This window comes from Podarcis vaucheri (genome assembly GCF_965113315.1).
Source record: "Podarcis vaucheri genome assembly, chromosome: 12".
NCBI classification, from domain to species: domain Eukaryota; kingdom Metazoa; phylum Chordata; class Lepidosauria; order Squamata; family Lacertidae; genus Podarcis; species Podarcis vaucheri.
The window spans coordinates 45,687,830-45,705,539 of NC_138750.1; the positions used below are offsets into that span (position 1 = coordinate 45,687,830).

Genomic DNA, 17,710 nt, shown 5'->3' on the forward strand with positions numbered 1-17,710 from the left:
TGGAATCCAGAGTGGTAGAGCAGATGTTTTACATGCAGAAGGTTCCAAGTTTAATCCCATCTTCAGCTGGAGTTTGGGATGTCCCTTGCTTGAAATCCTGAAGAGCCAGTCTTTCCAGTCAGTGTAGACCATACTGAGGTGGATGGATCAATGGCCTGACTCAGTATAAGGCAGCTTCCTATGTTCCCCTTTCACACCTCCCAAGTTTAGTGGTTCACTAACTCTGATTCAGCTACATTTATGACAGCTATACTGGTGAGCAATATAAATGAAATCTCTCTGTAGTAAAGATTTATTCCAATATTACAGCCTCCAGTACAGATTACTAATATTTTTTTCTGAAGCATTTTTTTTCTGGCAGCGTGCCTGCCCTGAGAACTACTATTCTTTTACTTTAACTTCATCATATAGAAAGCCTGACACAGTTATTGCACATCATTGTAGCTGTGTGCTCCGAAGCGTGTTGTATTCCTTCCTGGACTGCTTTTGTGTCTATTTCATGTCATTACCTTAAAAGGCAAATTCTATGACAGCTAATATATATAAGGCAAAAACCAAAATATCTCTTCATATATTTTGCAAGCAGCCTGCTGATTCTTTGTCTTTGCCCTGAACTCTGCTTGTAACTGTTAATTATCATAAATTTATTTTATAAAATTTATACGCTGCTTGATTGTTTAAAAACCCTCAAGCAGTTTTCCTGATTTTTTCTGATTTGTGTACTTTGTGCACTTCCAAATATGGGAATACACTAACATAGATAACAGGTGAAGCCTTCTATTTGGAAGTAAGGAGGCACCAGCTCTCCTCCCTTGCACCCATGGAATGAATGCCTTGGGAGCTCAGGGAGATGGCATAATCGTACTTATGATACTCATTGGGGTTCTATTTTTCTGCCATGCTGTTTAACACCTATATGAAATTACTGAGGCAGGTAGTCTGAAGATTTGAATTGTGATGCTGTCAGTATGTTACCCATAACCAGCTCTCATTCTCAGTTGCATATGAGCCCAGGGTTAGATCAGGGGAAATAAGCTGAAGTTCAATGCTGTTAAGATGGAAGCTCAATTTTGGAGGATTCAGGACAGGCAAAGGAAATACTTTCACACAGTGCATAACTGTGGAATTTGCATCTACTGGAGGTAGGGATGTCCACCAACTTGCATTGGTTTAAAAGAAAATTAGATAAATCAATGAAAGATAAGATTGTTATTGGGTGCCAGCCACAATTGCTATGTTATACCTCTGTGGTTGGAGGCAGCATCCTTCTGAATACTAGTTGCTGGAAACTAAATGAGAGGAGAATGCTTTTGCACTCGGCTCCTGCTGCAGGCTTCCCAGAGGCATCAAGTTGGCCATTATGAGACCAGTATGCTGAACTAGATGGGCCATTGGCCTGGTTATGCAGGCTCTTACTATGTTCTTAGTTACTGTTGGTAGATGTTTCAATGGTTCTGAGAAGTGGTGTTGATCATTTCTGTTGCAGTTAGTTAACAGGTTTATAGCTCAGGCCCAAGGTATAAACCTGTCCAGCATTTAAGATTAGGTATTCAGAGACCTCTCTCCAGAGAGAGAGAATTTTTAAAGTGATGCTATTCTGCTTCAGGAATACCATCCTGAGAAGTTGGGAAGTACTTTGATTATCATTGTTTCAGTACAAGGTTGTTTCCATTATATTTATCAAGCTTTTAACTGAGTTTTAGTAGTGTCCTTGCTGCTTTGTTTTCAGCAATTGATTTTATTGTGATTTTATTATGTGATTTCTTTCTGATTTCAGTCTCCTACTTGTGACTGTTGTTTCTGTATGTGTGTTTTAATGTGGCCACCATTAAAAAAAAAGTAGTATTAACTCCCCCCCCCTTTCGATTATCTATTGCTTTGGAATGTATTAATGGAAAAGCAACTTATAAACATGTACAATAAATAGTTATCACAGCTATCACAGTTCAAGGACACATTCCAGCCAGTCAAAAGCAGTTGAGGAGAGCATGGAGTAAGGCCACTGAGAAGTGTGGCTTAGAAGGAGGCATGATCTCAGGAAAGTCCTGAAGATCAGGTAGAAAGGCTTGGAGGGCTGCATTTAGCCCCTGGGCCTAAGGTTCCCAGCCCCTGATGTTCAGCTTACTACTTACAAAGGTAAAAAAGGATGAAGTCAATCTGAACTACGAAACAGTGAGATAAAGGACGGAGTCAAATATTCAGTTATCATATTTACAGGGTTAATTTTCCTTACGCATATGAGGTAAACCTGTGCTGCTACCATGAATATTAAGATTAATGTATGGCACATATACAATGTTACAATTTCCAGAGAGGTAGCCATGCCGGTTTGTGGAAGTAAAAATCCACCCTTTAATTTATCATGGTATAAACTATTGAGGACTACAGCTCATCTCATCAGGTGCAGGCCTGTTATCCTGAGTTATCAGTATTATTACACATAGGAATCTTTTTGGAAGGTGGAGGGTTTGCAAACAGTGCTTATCCAAATCTACTGACAGTTTTAACACAATTTTTAGGAATTATAAATACGTAACTGTTAAAGAGCACTGACAGAATTTTTTATTAAAATTAATCCTGGGTTGCTCTTTAGGTCTTAAAAGAATTCATGAAAATCTTTGAAGAATCCTTCCCCCAATTCCACCAGGAGTGAAATAAAACCAAAACAAGGATGCTGGGTCTTGCTGCTGAATAAATAAGACGGTTTGAGCTTCAATATGTTCTGCAATCTTATTAAACTTCAAGGAAAAACACCAATAGAAAAGTTTTGATGTCCACCTTAGCCACTTGTCCTTTAGTCTTCGTCTGTTAGTTCATTCATACGTGTGATGGGATGATGAGCTGCTTGTGCGTAAAATCGTAGTCCCTCAGAGTCTGTGCAAGTTCACAAACCTCTGTCTGTGACAGAGCCCCTCAGACATGGCTGCTCTAGTCACTTGCAGATTCCGACAGTGGTTGCTTTCGGAATCGCTTCCAGCATAAAAGCTCCTTAACGGAAACACGTCTTCTGGACTCGCGGCGTGACAGTTTCCGGTGAGGAGTGGGTCTCCCTATGGGAGGTCCAGAAACCTCCCCACTGTTCTCGCTGGACGTGTCCCTGAGCCCTCCCTCTTGCTCGCTTTCCCTCAGAGATCCACCTCTCCCCCTGCTGGTTCCTGCTTCAGCTGCTGAGTCTCTCCCAGCCTCTGTGAGCCCTTCCACCAGAGACCCACCTCTCCCCCTGCTGGTTCCTGCTTCAGCTGCTGAGTCTCTCCCAGCCTCCGTGAGCCCTTCCACCACCTGTTCCTCCGATGGCAGTTCCCTGACATCCACCTCCCCTCCAGGACCCCCTTCACCCCCTCCCGTTCCCTCTCCTCTAGCCGGTGAGGAGGTAAAACCCCGAAAAGAATCCTCTTCATCTTCAGACGTCTCGAACATTTCCCTCCATCGGTCGCCGTTCCGGCTCGCTGAATCCTCCTCCTCCTCGGAATCTGTGAATCCCTCCAACTCCTCTTCCTCATCGGTGGTAGCAAAGTATTCCCTCCGGAACCTCGCTACAGGTTGAGGTTTACGTGGGAACCTCTGATTGAAAGTTTCTATTAAAACCTCGTCATTGACGTCCTCTGCCATGACCCAGGTGTTTTCCGACTCCGGTTCCCCTTCCCACATTACCAAATACTCTACTTGATCTCCCTTCCACCTGGAATCGAGGATTTCCGCCACATGGTTGCTGTGTTCCCTGTCCTCCATTGCTGGTCCCCGAGTAACCCTCCCTTCTCTGTCCCCTTTATACGGTGACAGCAACGATCTGTGGAAAACTGGGTGCAGCTTCATGTGGTTAGGTAACCGGAGTCTGAAAGCCACTGGGTTGACCTGTTGCGTGACTTCAAATGGGCCCAATCTTTTGGGTCTTAACTTCTTACAACCCCCTTTGAATGGTAACCCTTGGGTTGACAGCCACACCTGGTCCCCCACCCTAATGGTTTCACCTTCCCTTCTGTTTTTGTCTGCCTGCTTCTTATATTCCTCCTTGGCCCTGTCTAAGTTAAGTTGGAGCTGACGATGGATCGCTTCCATTTCTTCCACGAACTGTTCGGCAGCTGGAACGCTCCATCTCTCCCCTTCCCCCCCTGGGAAAGCCCTGGGATGGCACCCGTAATTAGCCAAAAAGGGGCTCATCCCTGTGGACACGTTCTCCGCATTGTTGTAGGCAAATTCCGCCAACGCCAGCTTCTCCACCCAATCATTCTCTCTGTCATTGACATAACACCTCAAATATTGCTGGAGGATGCCATTGGCTCTTTCCGCCTGCCCGTTGGTTTCAGGATGCCGGGCAGTCAAAAAATTGACCTCTACATGCAGCAAGCTCATGAGCTTCCTCCAGAACCTGGAAGTAAATTGTTTCCCTCGGTCTGAAACCACCCTCAAGGGGGCGCCATGCAACCTAAACACATTTTCTACAAACAATTTAGCTGTTTCTTCTGCCGTGACAGCATGTGAGCAGGCTATAAAGTGGGCCATTTTGGTTAACAGGTCTACCACAACCATGATGGCTGTTTTCCCTCTGGCCTTTGGCAGATCAGTCATGAAATCTATTGCCACTGCTTCCCATGGTCTTTCAGGTGTGGGTAGCGGTTCTAATAACCCTGCCGGCGCCCGCCTCTCCCATTTGGCCCGCTGGCATTGGTCACAACCTCTCACATACTCCCGCACATCTTCCCTGACCTTGGGCCACCAAAATTCCCTGGTAACCAGCCACATGGTTTTGTGTTGCCCAAAATGCCCTGCTGTGGGGCTATCGTGCAGCTGCTTGAGTACCTTCCCCCTCAACTCTCCTTCAGGTATATATAACGCTCCCTTGTAATACAACGCCCCGTTTCTCTCCTCAAAACCTCCGGGTTTATCTCCCTCCCTCCTGAGACCCCTGAGTTTGTCCTGGGCGTATTTCATCATTCTCCGTTCCCTCTACCAGTTCTCTTTGCCCCACCAATGCCGCCCCACACACCCAGCGGTCCTCTGGAATGACATGTCTTTCTTCGGGTGCTCCCTCCCCCTCCAAATATTCAGGTTTGCGTGAGAGAGCGTCCGCCCTAATGTTCTCTGGGCCTGGCACGTAACAAATCTCAAAGTTAAATTTGGAGAACTCCTGAGCCCATCTCAACTGCCGTTGGTTGAGCACTCGTGCCGTTCTCCAATACTCTAGGTTCTTGTGGTCAGTGCACACTTGCACCTTATGTTGTGCGCCAATTAGCAGGTGCCTCCATCTCCGGAAAGCCTCATGAATGGCAAGTAGTTCTCGGTCATACACCGTGTAGTTCCTCTCGGATTTGTTCAGCTTTCGCGAAAAAAAGGCACACGGTCTCCACTCTGACTCCTCCTTTCCTGGCTGCAGAAGAAGCACCGCCCCTATGGCTCTGTCTGATGCGTCTGTTTCGACTCTCATCTTTTTTTGTAAATCCACATGCAGAAGTTGTTCTTCAGAGGCGAAGGCCCTTTTTAATTCCTCAAATGCTCACTCCGCCTCCTCAGTCCAAACAAATTTCTTCTTACTGCTGAGACAGTCCGTAATGGGCGCCGTCAGGTGAGCAAAGTTTCGGATGAATTTACAATAAAAGTTCCCAAACCCTAGGAACCTCTGCACATCCTTCTTTGTTTTGGGTGTTTTCCATTCCAGCACTGCCTGGACCTTTCCGGGATCCATGGCCAATCCCTTGTCTGACAGGCGGTACCCCAGGAATTCCACCTCCTTGGTATGAAACTGACACTTCTCCAGTTTCACCCACAGCCGGTTGGCTTGCAGCCTGCTCAACACTTCTCTGACGTCTCTCACATGCTGCTCCTCATTCTCAGAATACACCAACACGTCATCTAGGAAGGCCACGCAATTCTTGTAAAGCAAAGACTCCAGTACGTGGTTCATAAACGATTGGAAGCACGCCGAGCCTGCTTGTAGACCGAAGGGCATTACTAAATGTTCAAATGCCCCCAAAGGGGTGAACATGGTGGTTTTCCATTCATCCCCTTTCCTTATACGTATCAGGTTGTACGCCCCCCTTAGGTCCAGCTTGGTAAAAATCTTTCCCTTCCGCACCCTGGTCAAAATGTCGTCAATCCTGGGCATAGGGAAGGCCACTGGTTCTGACACTGCGTTTAAAGCCCTGAAGTCACACACAAGTCTCGGCTTGTCCGTGTTTTTTTTTATCCACAAAAAACACTGGGCTACCTCCCACCGCTCTTGACTCTCTGATGAAACCTCTCTTCAGGTTCTTGTCAATAAACTCTCTTAGCTCCTGCATCTCTCTGTCTGACATGGCATACAACTTGCCTACAGGGAGCTGTGCCCCAGGGAGTAAATTGATTTGACAATCAAAGGGTCTATGCGGGGGTAGTTGGTCAGCTTCCCTTTCGCTGAACACATCGCTGAGATCTGCGTATTTTTTTATTTTTTTTGGTAATTAATGCTTTTATTAAACAAAGTCTGAGGTGCACAGACACCATTTGAGGGGAGAAAAAACACAAAAGAAATGCAGTCCACCCTCCTGACCCATTTACTCCACAAGTCCCATAGGAATGAAAAAGACTGCCTGGCTGCAATCCTATGGGTGCTTACATGGGGATGAGCCCCCCCCCAGTTATCATGCAGTGGGGCAGTCCTATGCCTTAGCTCTACAAACTTGGGAGAGTCACTTGGGGCTCACTTTTGCATTAAATGTGGACTATTGGGTGGGGGTGGGAGTTACAAAGCCATCTCCCACATCAAAACCATGCTGGAGGCAACTAAAATGTAATTAAGGTGTGTTTTAAGAATGAAATGCAGACATTTCTGCCCTCATCCAGCTAGATTGAGTGATACTGCTGCTCACATTCATTCCCTCTCGCTTAGTTTGGGGGAGTGAACGCACGCAGTACTTTTAAGGCCACAGTTCCTACCAATGCTTATTTTTATTTTTGTGTGTGTTTATTACTTAAAATATTTTTAAAAAAGCAAGCCCCATTGAATTCAAGTAGAACTTCCTTCCTAGTAAAAATGCACAGGGTTCATTGAGAAAATGCACAGGGTTCATTCATTCAGCTATGTCTACTGCAGGAGGAGCAACAGTGGAAGCACCACCACCAGCTTCCTAAAAGAAAGGTTACCTGATATCATGCAAACCAGCTGGGTGGGCGATTCAGCATCACTAACTTGTCAGCTGTGGAAGGTTAGGACCAGGAAGATTTCAACACTTTCTAAGTTTGTGTGTGTGCGCATCTTTGGTAGGACCTATGAGTTGGGATTGGGGAGGTGATCCAACCGAAATCTCCTGTGGGTTCTACAGAGGCTCATCAAGGATTCCACAAAGGGGCAATCCCATCATGGTAAAAGAATCAAGCAAAGACAAAAGTCCTTGCATTGGAAGTTTATGTAGAAAAACATTCCAAGGAGGCAGAGAAAATTACCTTTGGGGCTGTTTCCATGTAGGAGACAGGACATTGCATCAAGCTTCATTACCCCTGGGTATAAGGCACCAAGGCAGCTCTATATTGCCCTAGGTTCTCTCTTTGGCTTACAGCAGGATTGGGAACAAGTAGCCCTCCAAACATTATTGGACTCCCATCACCTGGCTGTTGCCCATGCAGGCTGGGGTTGATGAGAGTTGGCCGTCCAACAACATGGGTTGGCCACAAGCCCTGCCTGCCTGCTCTGTACTATGAAAAGCATTGCCTGCTGATTTCTACCATTCAACCTGTAGTTGCAGGTGTAAGAGCAGTCCTAGCTTCTCTCCCTGCACCCAAAAAGTCACTGATAATAGTTCTTGAGTAAAACAGGAGTGTCTACAGACTTGCGGGGGGGGGGGTACTTAGAACATAAATCACTTGTGTATATAGTCAGGGTAGGTGGGAGAGGAAGGGATACAAAAAACTATATATGCATAGCCTAAACAGCACAAAGAAGAGATTTAACAACAGGTTAAGGAGAATCTCAGCTCTTTAGGTAGGGGAACTAGGGGAGAGAAAAATAGATGGAAAAACAGGAGGAGATGGCTTGAAATCTGAGTAGGAGCAACCACCCTGCAACATTTTGTTGCAGGTCCCCCTTGTGATATCTGATGCCCCAGGAAAGGTTGAGAAGAAGAAAATTGCTCCACTACCCCTTCTCCTGCCCTTTTCCCTCCCCAATCCTCCCATTGACCTTTTGACCTGGCTAGATGAAAGAAGGCTCATTGGATTTAAGGCACTCTAAACTGCTGGAGGTGGCTCTTTTTGGATGCAAACAGCATCTCAGTTGGACAGCACATCTGAGGACTCAGACACCAGCTTCCCATCCCGAGTCTCGATCTTCTTGATGACAATGGCCCTCGACTTGGTGACTGCAGAGCTCTCCAGCGGGGAAGAATTCATGGAGTATCCACCACTTGAGTATGAAGAGCTGTAGCCACCCCCATAACTACTGAAGCCACTGGACAGACCACATGAATAGCCGGTTGTTTTGGTCTGAATGCTGAGGTTCTGCATCCCTGACTCCAGCCTGTTCTCTTCTCCTTCCAGAAGCTTCCTATAGGTGGCGATCTCTATATCCAAAGCCAGCTTGACATTCATCAGCTCCTGGTGTTCCTTCAGCTGGCGGGCCATGTCTTGCTTGGCTCTCTGCAGGGCAGCCTCCAACTCAGACAGTTTGCTGCTGGCATCCTTTACGGCCAACTCCCCACGTTCCTCAGCCTCAGTGATGGCAGCTTCTAGATTAGCACGCTGGCCTTTCAGACCCTCAATTTCTGACTGTATCCGGTTGATGATCCTGTTGAGCTCGTTGATTTCATTCTTGGTGTTGCGGAGGTCATCTCCATGCGTGCCCGCCACTGACTGGAGCTCTTCATACTTGATCTGGTACATGCTCTCTGCCTCAGCCCGGCTCTTGGCAGCTATTTCTTCATACTGTGCTTTGACCTCAGCAATGATACCATCCAAGTCCAAGCTGCGGTTGTTGTCCATAGACAGGACCACAGAGGTGTCGTTGATCTGAGACTGCATCACACGCAGCTCCTCATCATACAGCTGCCTCAGGAAGTTGATCTCGTCTGTCAGGCATTCCAGACGGGACTCCAGCTCAACCTTGTTCATGTAGGCCTCATCCACATCCTTTTTCAAAAGGACAAACTCATTCTCCTTCTCAGTACGATGGTTGATTTCCTCTTCATACCTAGTCTTGAATTCTTCTACAAGGCCCTGCATGTTACCCAGCTCAGCATCCAGCCTCACTCTCTCCTGCCCTAAGCCATCCAGCTGCCGGCGCAGGTTGTTGATGTAGGCCTCAAACATGCCGTCCATGTTGCTTCGGGTGGTTTTCTGGTTTTGCAGGAGACTCCATTTGGTGTCCAGCATCTTATTCTGCTGCTCCAGGAAGCGAACCTTGTCAATCAAGTTGGCGAACTTGTTGTTGAGGGTCTTGATCTCCTCCTTCTCCTTGGTGCGCACTTGCTGGATGTTGGGGTCGATCTCCAGGTTGAGCGGCGCCAGCAGACTCTGGTTGACGCTGACGGCCGTGATGCCGCCGCCGCCGCCGCCCAAGGACGAGCTGCTTCGGAAGCCCCCGCCGCCGCCGAAGCGGCTTCCCCCGTAGCTGGAGGAGGCATAGGAGGTGCTGACTCGCGAGGCGCCGACGGGGCCCGCCGTGTAGGAGCGGCTGCTGAAGGAGCGCGCGGGGCCGCCGGAGGAGCTGCGGAAGGACGAGGTGGATGTGGTGGTGGTCCTCTTCATGGTGGCGCTTGCGGGGTCGAGCGGAGCGGGCGGTTCCTGGGATCTGCGTATTGTCGTGGTACCTTCACTTTCTCCGTTACTTCCGTCCCTGCTAGGGTAGCTTGGGCTCCTGCTGAACTCTTTCCCTCCTTGCAGTGTTCTAAGCAATGTGCGGAACCAAAGGAAACCACTCTCTGATGCCAGCCCACCAGCGGATCATGTAGGGCTAGCCAGCTCATTCCCAAAATAATGGGAGCGCCTCCCAAGGTGGCCACATTAAACGCTATCAGTTCTGTGTGCCTTGCCACCTTCATTATCATTGGGACGGTCTGCAAGCTGACTTCTCCTCCCAACAGCTCCCTGCCATCGATCGTGGTCACCTGCAGGGGGTTGCTTAAAGGGATCGTCTGTATCTGCTGTTCAGCTGCAAACTCTTTGCTCATGAAATTGCAGGAGCTGCCTGAGTCCAACAGCGCCTTTATCTTTAGAGGGTATCCGTTTTGCAGCTCTAGTGACACTTCTATCACTAGGGCAGGTTTAGGAGGTTCTGGCGTGGGCACTTTCACTGCTCTTTGGCCTGGCTGCTGTGCCCCGACGGTGGCAGCCAGGCGTTGGCTTTTACTTGCTCCGGTATTTCCTCCACTCCTCCCTCAACAGCTCCCACCATCCCTTGCCATTCCTTCCTCTGGGGGCAGACTCTGGCAAAGTGACCTGGCTGTTGGCAGAGATAGCATTTCCGGGCGCCTTTTCCCTCCTTCTTTCCCCCCTCACTGGGCTTTGAAACTGCGCGCTTGCGCACTGTTCCGATTTCCATCGGCTCTGCCGGCGGGAAAGTTGGCTCTGGAATGTCTGGAATGCGGAACTCCTTCCAACGTTCCCCCTTCCCTTCCCGCCTCTCCAAGGCTCTCGCCTCCTGGCGTGCTCCTATGGTCAGCGCAGATTTGGTCAGCTGATCCATAGAAACCGCCCTGGGACTCCGGGAAAGTTCGTCTTTCACAGCCGAAGCAAGCCCTTCTTCAAATAGCATTTGAATGGGTTCCGCCGATAAGTCCCAGCCCAATCTGTGAACCAGCATGGTGAACTCAGTCCAGTACTCACGGACAGATCGGCTCCCCTGCTTGCAAGCCATTAGCTGTCTGTGCACCACTCCCTGCTCAATATCGCTGGAAAACATGAGATCCATTACACGAAAGAACTTCATGGTGTCCTTTAGGACGTCATTATTCGTTGCCATCAGGGGTCTAACCCAGTCCCTCGCCCCCCTTTCAAGATGCCCAATCACGAAAGCCACTCACGACTCCTCGTCAGGGAATTCATCAAACTGCACATTGAGGGCATATTGCATCTCTGTTCTAAAGGCATGGTAGTCCTTGGGGTCCCCCCCAAACTTCTGCACCAATCCTGGTACCTTTCTGGTGAACTGGGTGGCTTTCCCCTTTTTGTCTGCATCCTGAGCCCTTCTCTCCTCAAGCCTCGCCGTCTGCAGCGCCAGTTGGATCTCCAACGCCCGGTACCTTTCTTCCAAGCTTGGACCAGCTCCAACTCCTGCTTCTCCGGTTCCGGCTGGGTCACTCATGATGCCTTCTCCTGCACAAACAGCTTACAGGGTCTGTCGGAATGCTGTGATGGGATGATGAGCTGCTTGTGCGTAAAATCGTAGTCCCTCAGAGTCTGTGCAAGTTCACAAGCCTCTGTCTGTGACAGAGCCCCTCAGACATGGCTGCTCTAGTCACTTGCAGATTCCGACAATGGTTGCTTTCGGAATCGCTTCCAGCATAAAAGCTCCTTAACGGAAACACGTCTTCTGGACTCGCGGCGTGACAGTTTCCGGTGAGGAGTGGGTCTCCCTATGGGAGGTCCAGAAACCTCCCCACTGTTCTCGCTGGACGTGTCCCTGAGCCCTCCCTCTTGCTCGCTTTCCCTCAGAGATCCACCTCTCCCCCTGCTGGTTCCTGCTTCAGCTGCTGAGTCTCTCCCAGCCTCCGTGAGCCCTTCCACCAGAGACCCACCTCTCCCCCTGCTGGTTCCTGCTTCAGCTGCTGAGTCTCTCCCAGCCTCCGTGAGCCCTTCCACCACCTGTTCCTCCGATGGCAGTTCCCTGACAATATGTATTGGCCACATTCCTCAAATTTAAGTGCCCCAATACAGAATAACAAAAGTCAGATGTAAAGCATTTAGCATGATTGTGAAGACAAAAGGTAGTGCTTTTTTCTGGGCGGGCACAGGGGGACGCATTTTATGAATCTAAGTTTTGCCTCATTGAGGGGCAGTATTTCAATATGAGTAGGAAAATGAGAGTACCCCTAAACATTTTTTTAGAAAAAAAGCACTGCACTGCAAAAGGGTAACAGAAAATGAATTCCAAGGTAACCATGGGTCTGATCTTGAGTGGCGCCCAGGACCTGCTGTGAGATGTAAGTGTCATTGAGCCAATTGGGAGCAGTGACTATAATGCTATTAAATTAAATATACCTATACAGTCAAGAAAATCCAACATGGTCAGGCTGATTTCAAAGGAGGAAACTTCCCCCAGATAAGATTTGCAAAAAGGAAGCTGAGAGGAAAAGTCAAGAGGGTCAAATCACTGCAATGACACTGCAGATCAGTCAAGGTACCACGAGGGCCAATAAGATGCCAGCATGAATATTGAGCAGAGTCAAAGAAGCTATTGTAGACAAGAAGGATTCTTTCCAAAAGTGGAAGTGTTGTCCAAATGAAGGCAACAAAAAGGAACACAAACTTTGACAAGTTTGTAAGCGAGAGTAAGGGATGCTAAAAATGAATCTGAGGAACACTTTGCTCAAAACATTAAGACCAACAATAAGTTCTTTAAATATATTGGTAGCAGGAAACCATCTAGGTAGGCGCTTGAGCCTTTGGATGACCAGGGAGTCATAGGTGTGCAAAAGGAGGATAAGTAGATTGTGAACAATTGAATGAATTTGTGTCATCTGTCTTCATGACAGAAGATATAGGCAGATCTCAGTGCCTGAACTAACTTTTGTGGGAGGTGAGCCTGGGGAAATTAAGGCAGATAGTGGTAATGAGAGATGAAGTTTTGGGCATAATAGACAATGTGAGTATTATTATTATTTTTTTGTAGAGTCAGCAGCCATCCTCTACCCATCCATCCACTTTTGGTGAATTCTCTCAGATATTTTACAGTATTGGGCAACTTCTGCTCTGGCAATCACAAGTTACAGTAGTACTTAGTCTTGGCCTCAGATCCAAGACTGGTGAACTGGACTACTTGATCTTAAAGGATGGCATTGATATAGTGGACATAACAGAAACCTGGTGGAATGGAGAGAACAAATGGGACATATTTTTTTTCTGGATATAAACTCTATAGGAGAGAGGGAAACACATACTGAAGGTGGTGTATCTCTGTATGTCAAAGAGCATTGAGTCCAGCAAGATAAAAATCCCCAAAGGGGCAGACTCCTGCACAGAATTTTGTGTGTAGTGGAACTGGGCACATGAAGAATTCAGTGCTAGGAATGTGCTATTGTTCCCCTCATCCAAATGCTCAGGGAGATATTGAGATGAGGAATCAAATCAAGGAAGCATTGTAAAGAGTAAATGTTGTAGTTATGGGGGACTTCAACTACCCTCACATAGACTGGCTACATATGTGTTTCATTTATGACAAAAAGGTAGAATTTCTAGATACCATAAATGACTGTGTCCTAGAAAAGTCATGGAACCAACAAGAGGGGTTATTGACCCTGGACCCGGGTCAAAGACCCAGTTTGGCACCCCATCCCTGGATGTGTGTTTGCGTACATACACATACAAGCAAACACCTCAACAAATTTATTCATAAAGGTCAAAAAAGTAGACAATATATTATTTGAATGCAAAGGAATCCTAAGAAGTATTATGACTGTATGACCAAAGGGAAGATGAGCATCCCTTCCAGTAAAAGCAAATTGTGCAGCAATTGTTTATTTGAGTTCAGGTTTTGAATTGGATTTATTTGGCCACAGGATCATTAAAAGACTGCATTTCCATAAGATCAGCCAAGACCCTCTGGTTTCCTTTTAAAATGCTTTTCTCTCTCTCTTTGAGGCTTTTTGTCATCCACCCCTCTTCTTGGTTCTGAGCAAACCCTTTCAATGAGTTTTGACGTGTAAATTTACTCCCAAATAAGCTTTAACAGGGATGCGGGTGGCGTTGTGGGTTAAACCACAGAGCCTAGGGCTTGCTGATCAGAAGATCGGCGGTTTGAATCCTTGTGACAGGGTGAGCTCCCATTGCTTGGTCCCAGCTCCTGCCAACCTAGGAGTTCGAAAGCACATCAAAGTGCAAGTAGATAAATAGGTACCACTCTGGTGGGAAGGTAAACGGCGTTTCCGTGCGCTGCTCTGGTTCTCCAGAAGCGGCTTAGTCATGCTGGCCCCATGACCCGGAAACTGTACGCCAGCTCCCTCGGCCAATAAAGCGAGATGAGCGCCACAACCCCAGAGTTGTCCACAACTGGACCTAATGGTCAGGGGTCCCTTTACCTTTATGCTTTAACAAGATTTCTTTCAATTTTATTTTTATTTGATTACTCATTTTAGGAAATGATAATTTTGTAGTCATTTTAGGTTCCATGTATAGTGAAGAAATGCTTTTTGTGAGTCTAAAGTAGAAAGTGCCCTTCCATTACAATCCTAATGCAGAGCTTGTCAGGGAAATGCCTCAGGCACGAAAAATGCTCACATACTCCTTACTTTCCTATATGTAGATCATGTATAGTCTGTAAAATGACTCATCTTTAGCTATTTAAACTCATTAAAACTTCTGAAGGAGTCATAGAATCATAGAATTGTAGAGTTGGAAGGGACCTCAAGAGTCATCTAGTCCAACTGTTTCTCTTTCTCAGCTTCCTGCCCCTCCCTCCACCCCTCCCGAATTTCTTTCTCACAGAGTAGCAAACCCACAGAGGATCCTATTTAATCCAAGTTCCTAAGGCTGCTTGAAGTGTAGCAAGACCAGTACAGTGGTGCCTCGCAAGACGAAAAGAATTCGTTCCGCGAGTCTTTTCGTCTTGCGATGTTTTTCGTCTTGCGAAGCACGGTCTGTCGCAACTGCGCCTCTTCAAGCGGCTTTTTTAAAAAAGCGCAAGACGTTTTCGTCTTGCGAAGCAAGCCCATAGGGAAAGTCGTCCAGCGAAGCAATGCAAAAACGGAAATCCCTTTTGTCTAGCGAGTTTTTCGTCTTGCGAGGCATTCGTCTTGCGGGGCACCACTGTACCTGGAACCCGAATGCTCTGTATTCTGACTTTTGAATATTTGTTGTAAACTGCTTTGGGCATAGCTCACTGTGACAAGGTGGCATCTAAATAAACTCAGTCAATGAGAGGTAGAGTTGATATGAAATGGCAAACTGAAGAAACGGTAGTACCCAAAATGTGTATTAGATGCATATAAACATGAGTTCCTATTGTCCAGTGGTAATTGCCAGAATCCAGCTTTGGCATTTAGAGTGGGGCAGTATTTTGCTCCTGCTACATTTTTAAAAAATGTGCTGTCTAATTGGGAGGGAGAAATGTTCCCATCTAATGTACTTTTAAAGCTGATTTGACTCCAGACATAACCCAAGTGACACATCTTCCTTCTCTATTAGTACATAAATAATGAACTGCTTTTGAGGGATTTTCTACTTTTTCAATTATTTTTCAAAACTCCAGCCATTTGAAATTTTGCCTAAATATCTGTTAAGGAACTTTGCAAGGGATTCCACTGCTTTATTTGGCTTTATTACTTACATTTTATACCCTGTGTCTACCTTGCATATACTCTCAAAGAAATCAAGCTATTTTGTATCAATGTGCGGACCTTTTGCCTTGCTTACTAGATCCAGTCTTTTAGTTTAGTCCAGAGCATGCCACATTTATGGTCCTAGAACTGACTCTGTGTTTTCCTATGGTATCACAAATAGAATGATACCGGCTTCATTTTAGGATATAATCTCCAACTCACAGACATCTCTGTGTGGGATTGTTACCCCATTGTAAGCCTCATTTTTAAATAACCACGCCAGTTTAAAAGATAATAAACAATTTTTCTCAAAGATCACATTTACCTGAGTTCAAGTATCCAATTTGTATTGCACCACAGTTTCACCGTAACATTCTCTGTGACATAGCTGAGAGAGCTGAGTGGAGAGACAAACATCACTGGAATAAATACTGTTGTTGTGAACTGAATCACTTTCATTAAATGAAAGAAATGACCACCAATTATATATATTTTGTGAGTGGGGAGGTGCCTGCACATTTATTTATTATACGTCTGTTAAAACTAAGAACATTGTTAGCTCTTCAGCTTATTCTTTCACAATATACAACTCTGTGCCCTTGTTCTTACATCGCAATAAGCCAAGTCTTGGCTTAGCATGAATGTGAAAATGTGTAGGCTGCAAGAAAGGAATTGGCAGCCACTTTGCTACACCCTGGTCTTTTTTGCTACCACACTGCACTGAGCTGAAGTAAGGTTTGGCTTGGCCTGTCATTCATACCTGAGCTTGTAGTTAAGCTCTTTCTCTCCAGACTAACCACCACCAAGGTTTGTTGTTGGTTACAACTAATGGTTGGTCTGGACAGAGCTGAACCATGAGCCTTTGTTTGGATCACTGGTTAAGCGAATAATAACAATAATAATAATAATTTATTATTTATACCCCGCCCATCTGGCTGGGCCTCCCCAGCCACTCTGGGCGGCTTCCATAAAAACCCAAAATACAGTAAAATATCACACGTTAAAAACTTCCCTGAACAGGGCTGCCTTAAGATGTCTTCTGAATGTCAGGTAGTTGTTTATCGCTTTGACATCTGCTGGAAGGGCGTTCCACAGGGCGGGCGCCACTACCGAGAAGGCCCTCTGCCTGGTTCCCTGTAGCTTTGCTTCTCGCAATGAGGGAACCACCAGAAGGCCCTCGGCGCTGGACCTCAGCGTCCGGGCAGAATGATGGGGGTGGAGACGCTCCTTCAGGTATACTGGACCGAGGCCATTTAGGGCTTTAAAGGTCAGCACCAACACTTTGAATTGTGCTCGGAAACGTACTCGGAAAGCGAAATCTTGGCTTAGCTTGGCATGCCAGCAAAAAAGGACTGTGGAGGAGAAGAATGGCAGCAAACTCTTTTCCAGGACACTGCACATTCACTCAAAGGCAAGGTTTGTTTTAGCATGATATGTGGACCAGGCCTGTAGTTGACAAATAAAGACATACAAGTTTACTGGTTCCATTTAACTTTATTTGGGTGGCGGCAGAGGGGAATAAGTAACAGCTGTTTTTAAGCTTTCTTAGCTGACAATCCCTATGTTTTAAATCTTAAAGTGCAGAGAAAAAAACACATGGCAGTCCTGTTTCAGAACCCTCACCATCGCCTCCAATTGAAGAAAAGCAGTTGCCTGCTTTAACAAAAGTTGTGGAAGAAACTGTGTCAGGAACCTTAGATAAGTCTCCTGAGGAAGTGCTTCCACCTGACTTAAAAAAAAGAAAAACCACCTCTCCTGAACTTAATGTCCCAGAAGAGACAAGAAGTTTGCCCACCAGTGAGCAGGAAGCTTCATCGCTTCTTTCAGAAATCGAAATGGAAGATGCAGCTGAACCTAAGACAATTATGAGAGATACTAAAAGGATATCAGCAGCTATCAGTCCAGAACAGGTACAAACAGTTGCTACTACAACAAATGAGAAGAATACTTGATGTCAAAGAGGACGTGGTGTAGTATTATTATTTACTGAAATAATTTAATATAGGTGGCTATATTCATATATTGGTAAAAATAGCTATATATGAGCAGCAGATACTGTTATTATGTACATAAAATATTAGAATATAAACAATACATTTAATTATAGTTCTGAGAATATTACATGTTATCATTTCAGAATGCCTGTGTACTAATGGAATGTTAATACATTCGTGTTTATTATTTGATAATTGAAACAACGGTAAGATCTTAAATCTGTGAAATATCAATGACTGATTAGAAATTATAGAAAAACGTTCATATCACCAGACATT

The 17,710-nt window shown here is 46.1% G+C and overlaps 1 protein-coding gene and 1 pseudogene across 5 annotated transcripts in view; one reads left to right on the forward strand and one right to left on the reverse strand.

Annotated features, from left to right (window-relative positions):
• The window catches only part of CCDC7 (coiled-coil domain containing 7), a 165,565-nt gene that overhangs the window by 42,485 nt on the left and 105,370 nt on the right, over window positions 1-17,710 (forward strand). For all 4 annotated transcript variants that reach the window (XM_082193696.1, XM_082193698.1, XM_082193699.1 and 1 more), the window contains exon 19: window positions 17,017-17,347. In XM_082193696.1, coding sequence (XP_082049822.1) covers window positions 17,017-17,347 — 331 coding nt within the window. The remainder of the gene's footprint in view (window positions 1-17,016; window positions 17,348-17,710) is intronic.
• On the reverse strand, window positions 6,701-9,738 carry LOC309515708 (keratin, type II cytoskeletal 8 pseudogene; annotated as a pseudogene). The gene has a single exon. The product of its transcript is annotated as a keratin, type II cytoskeletal 8 pseudogene (transcript).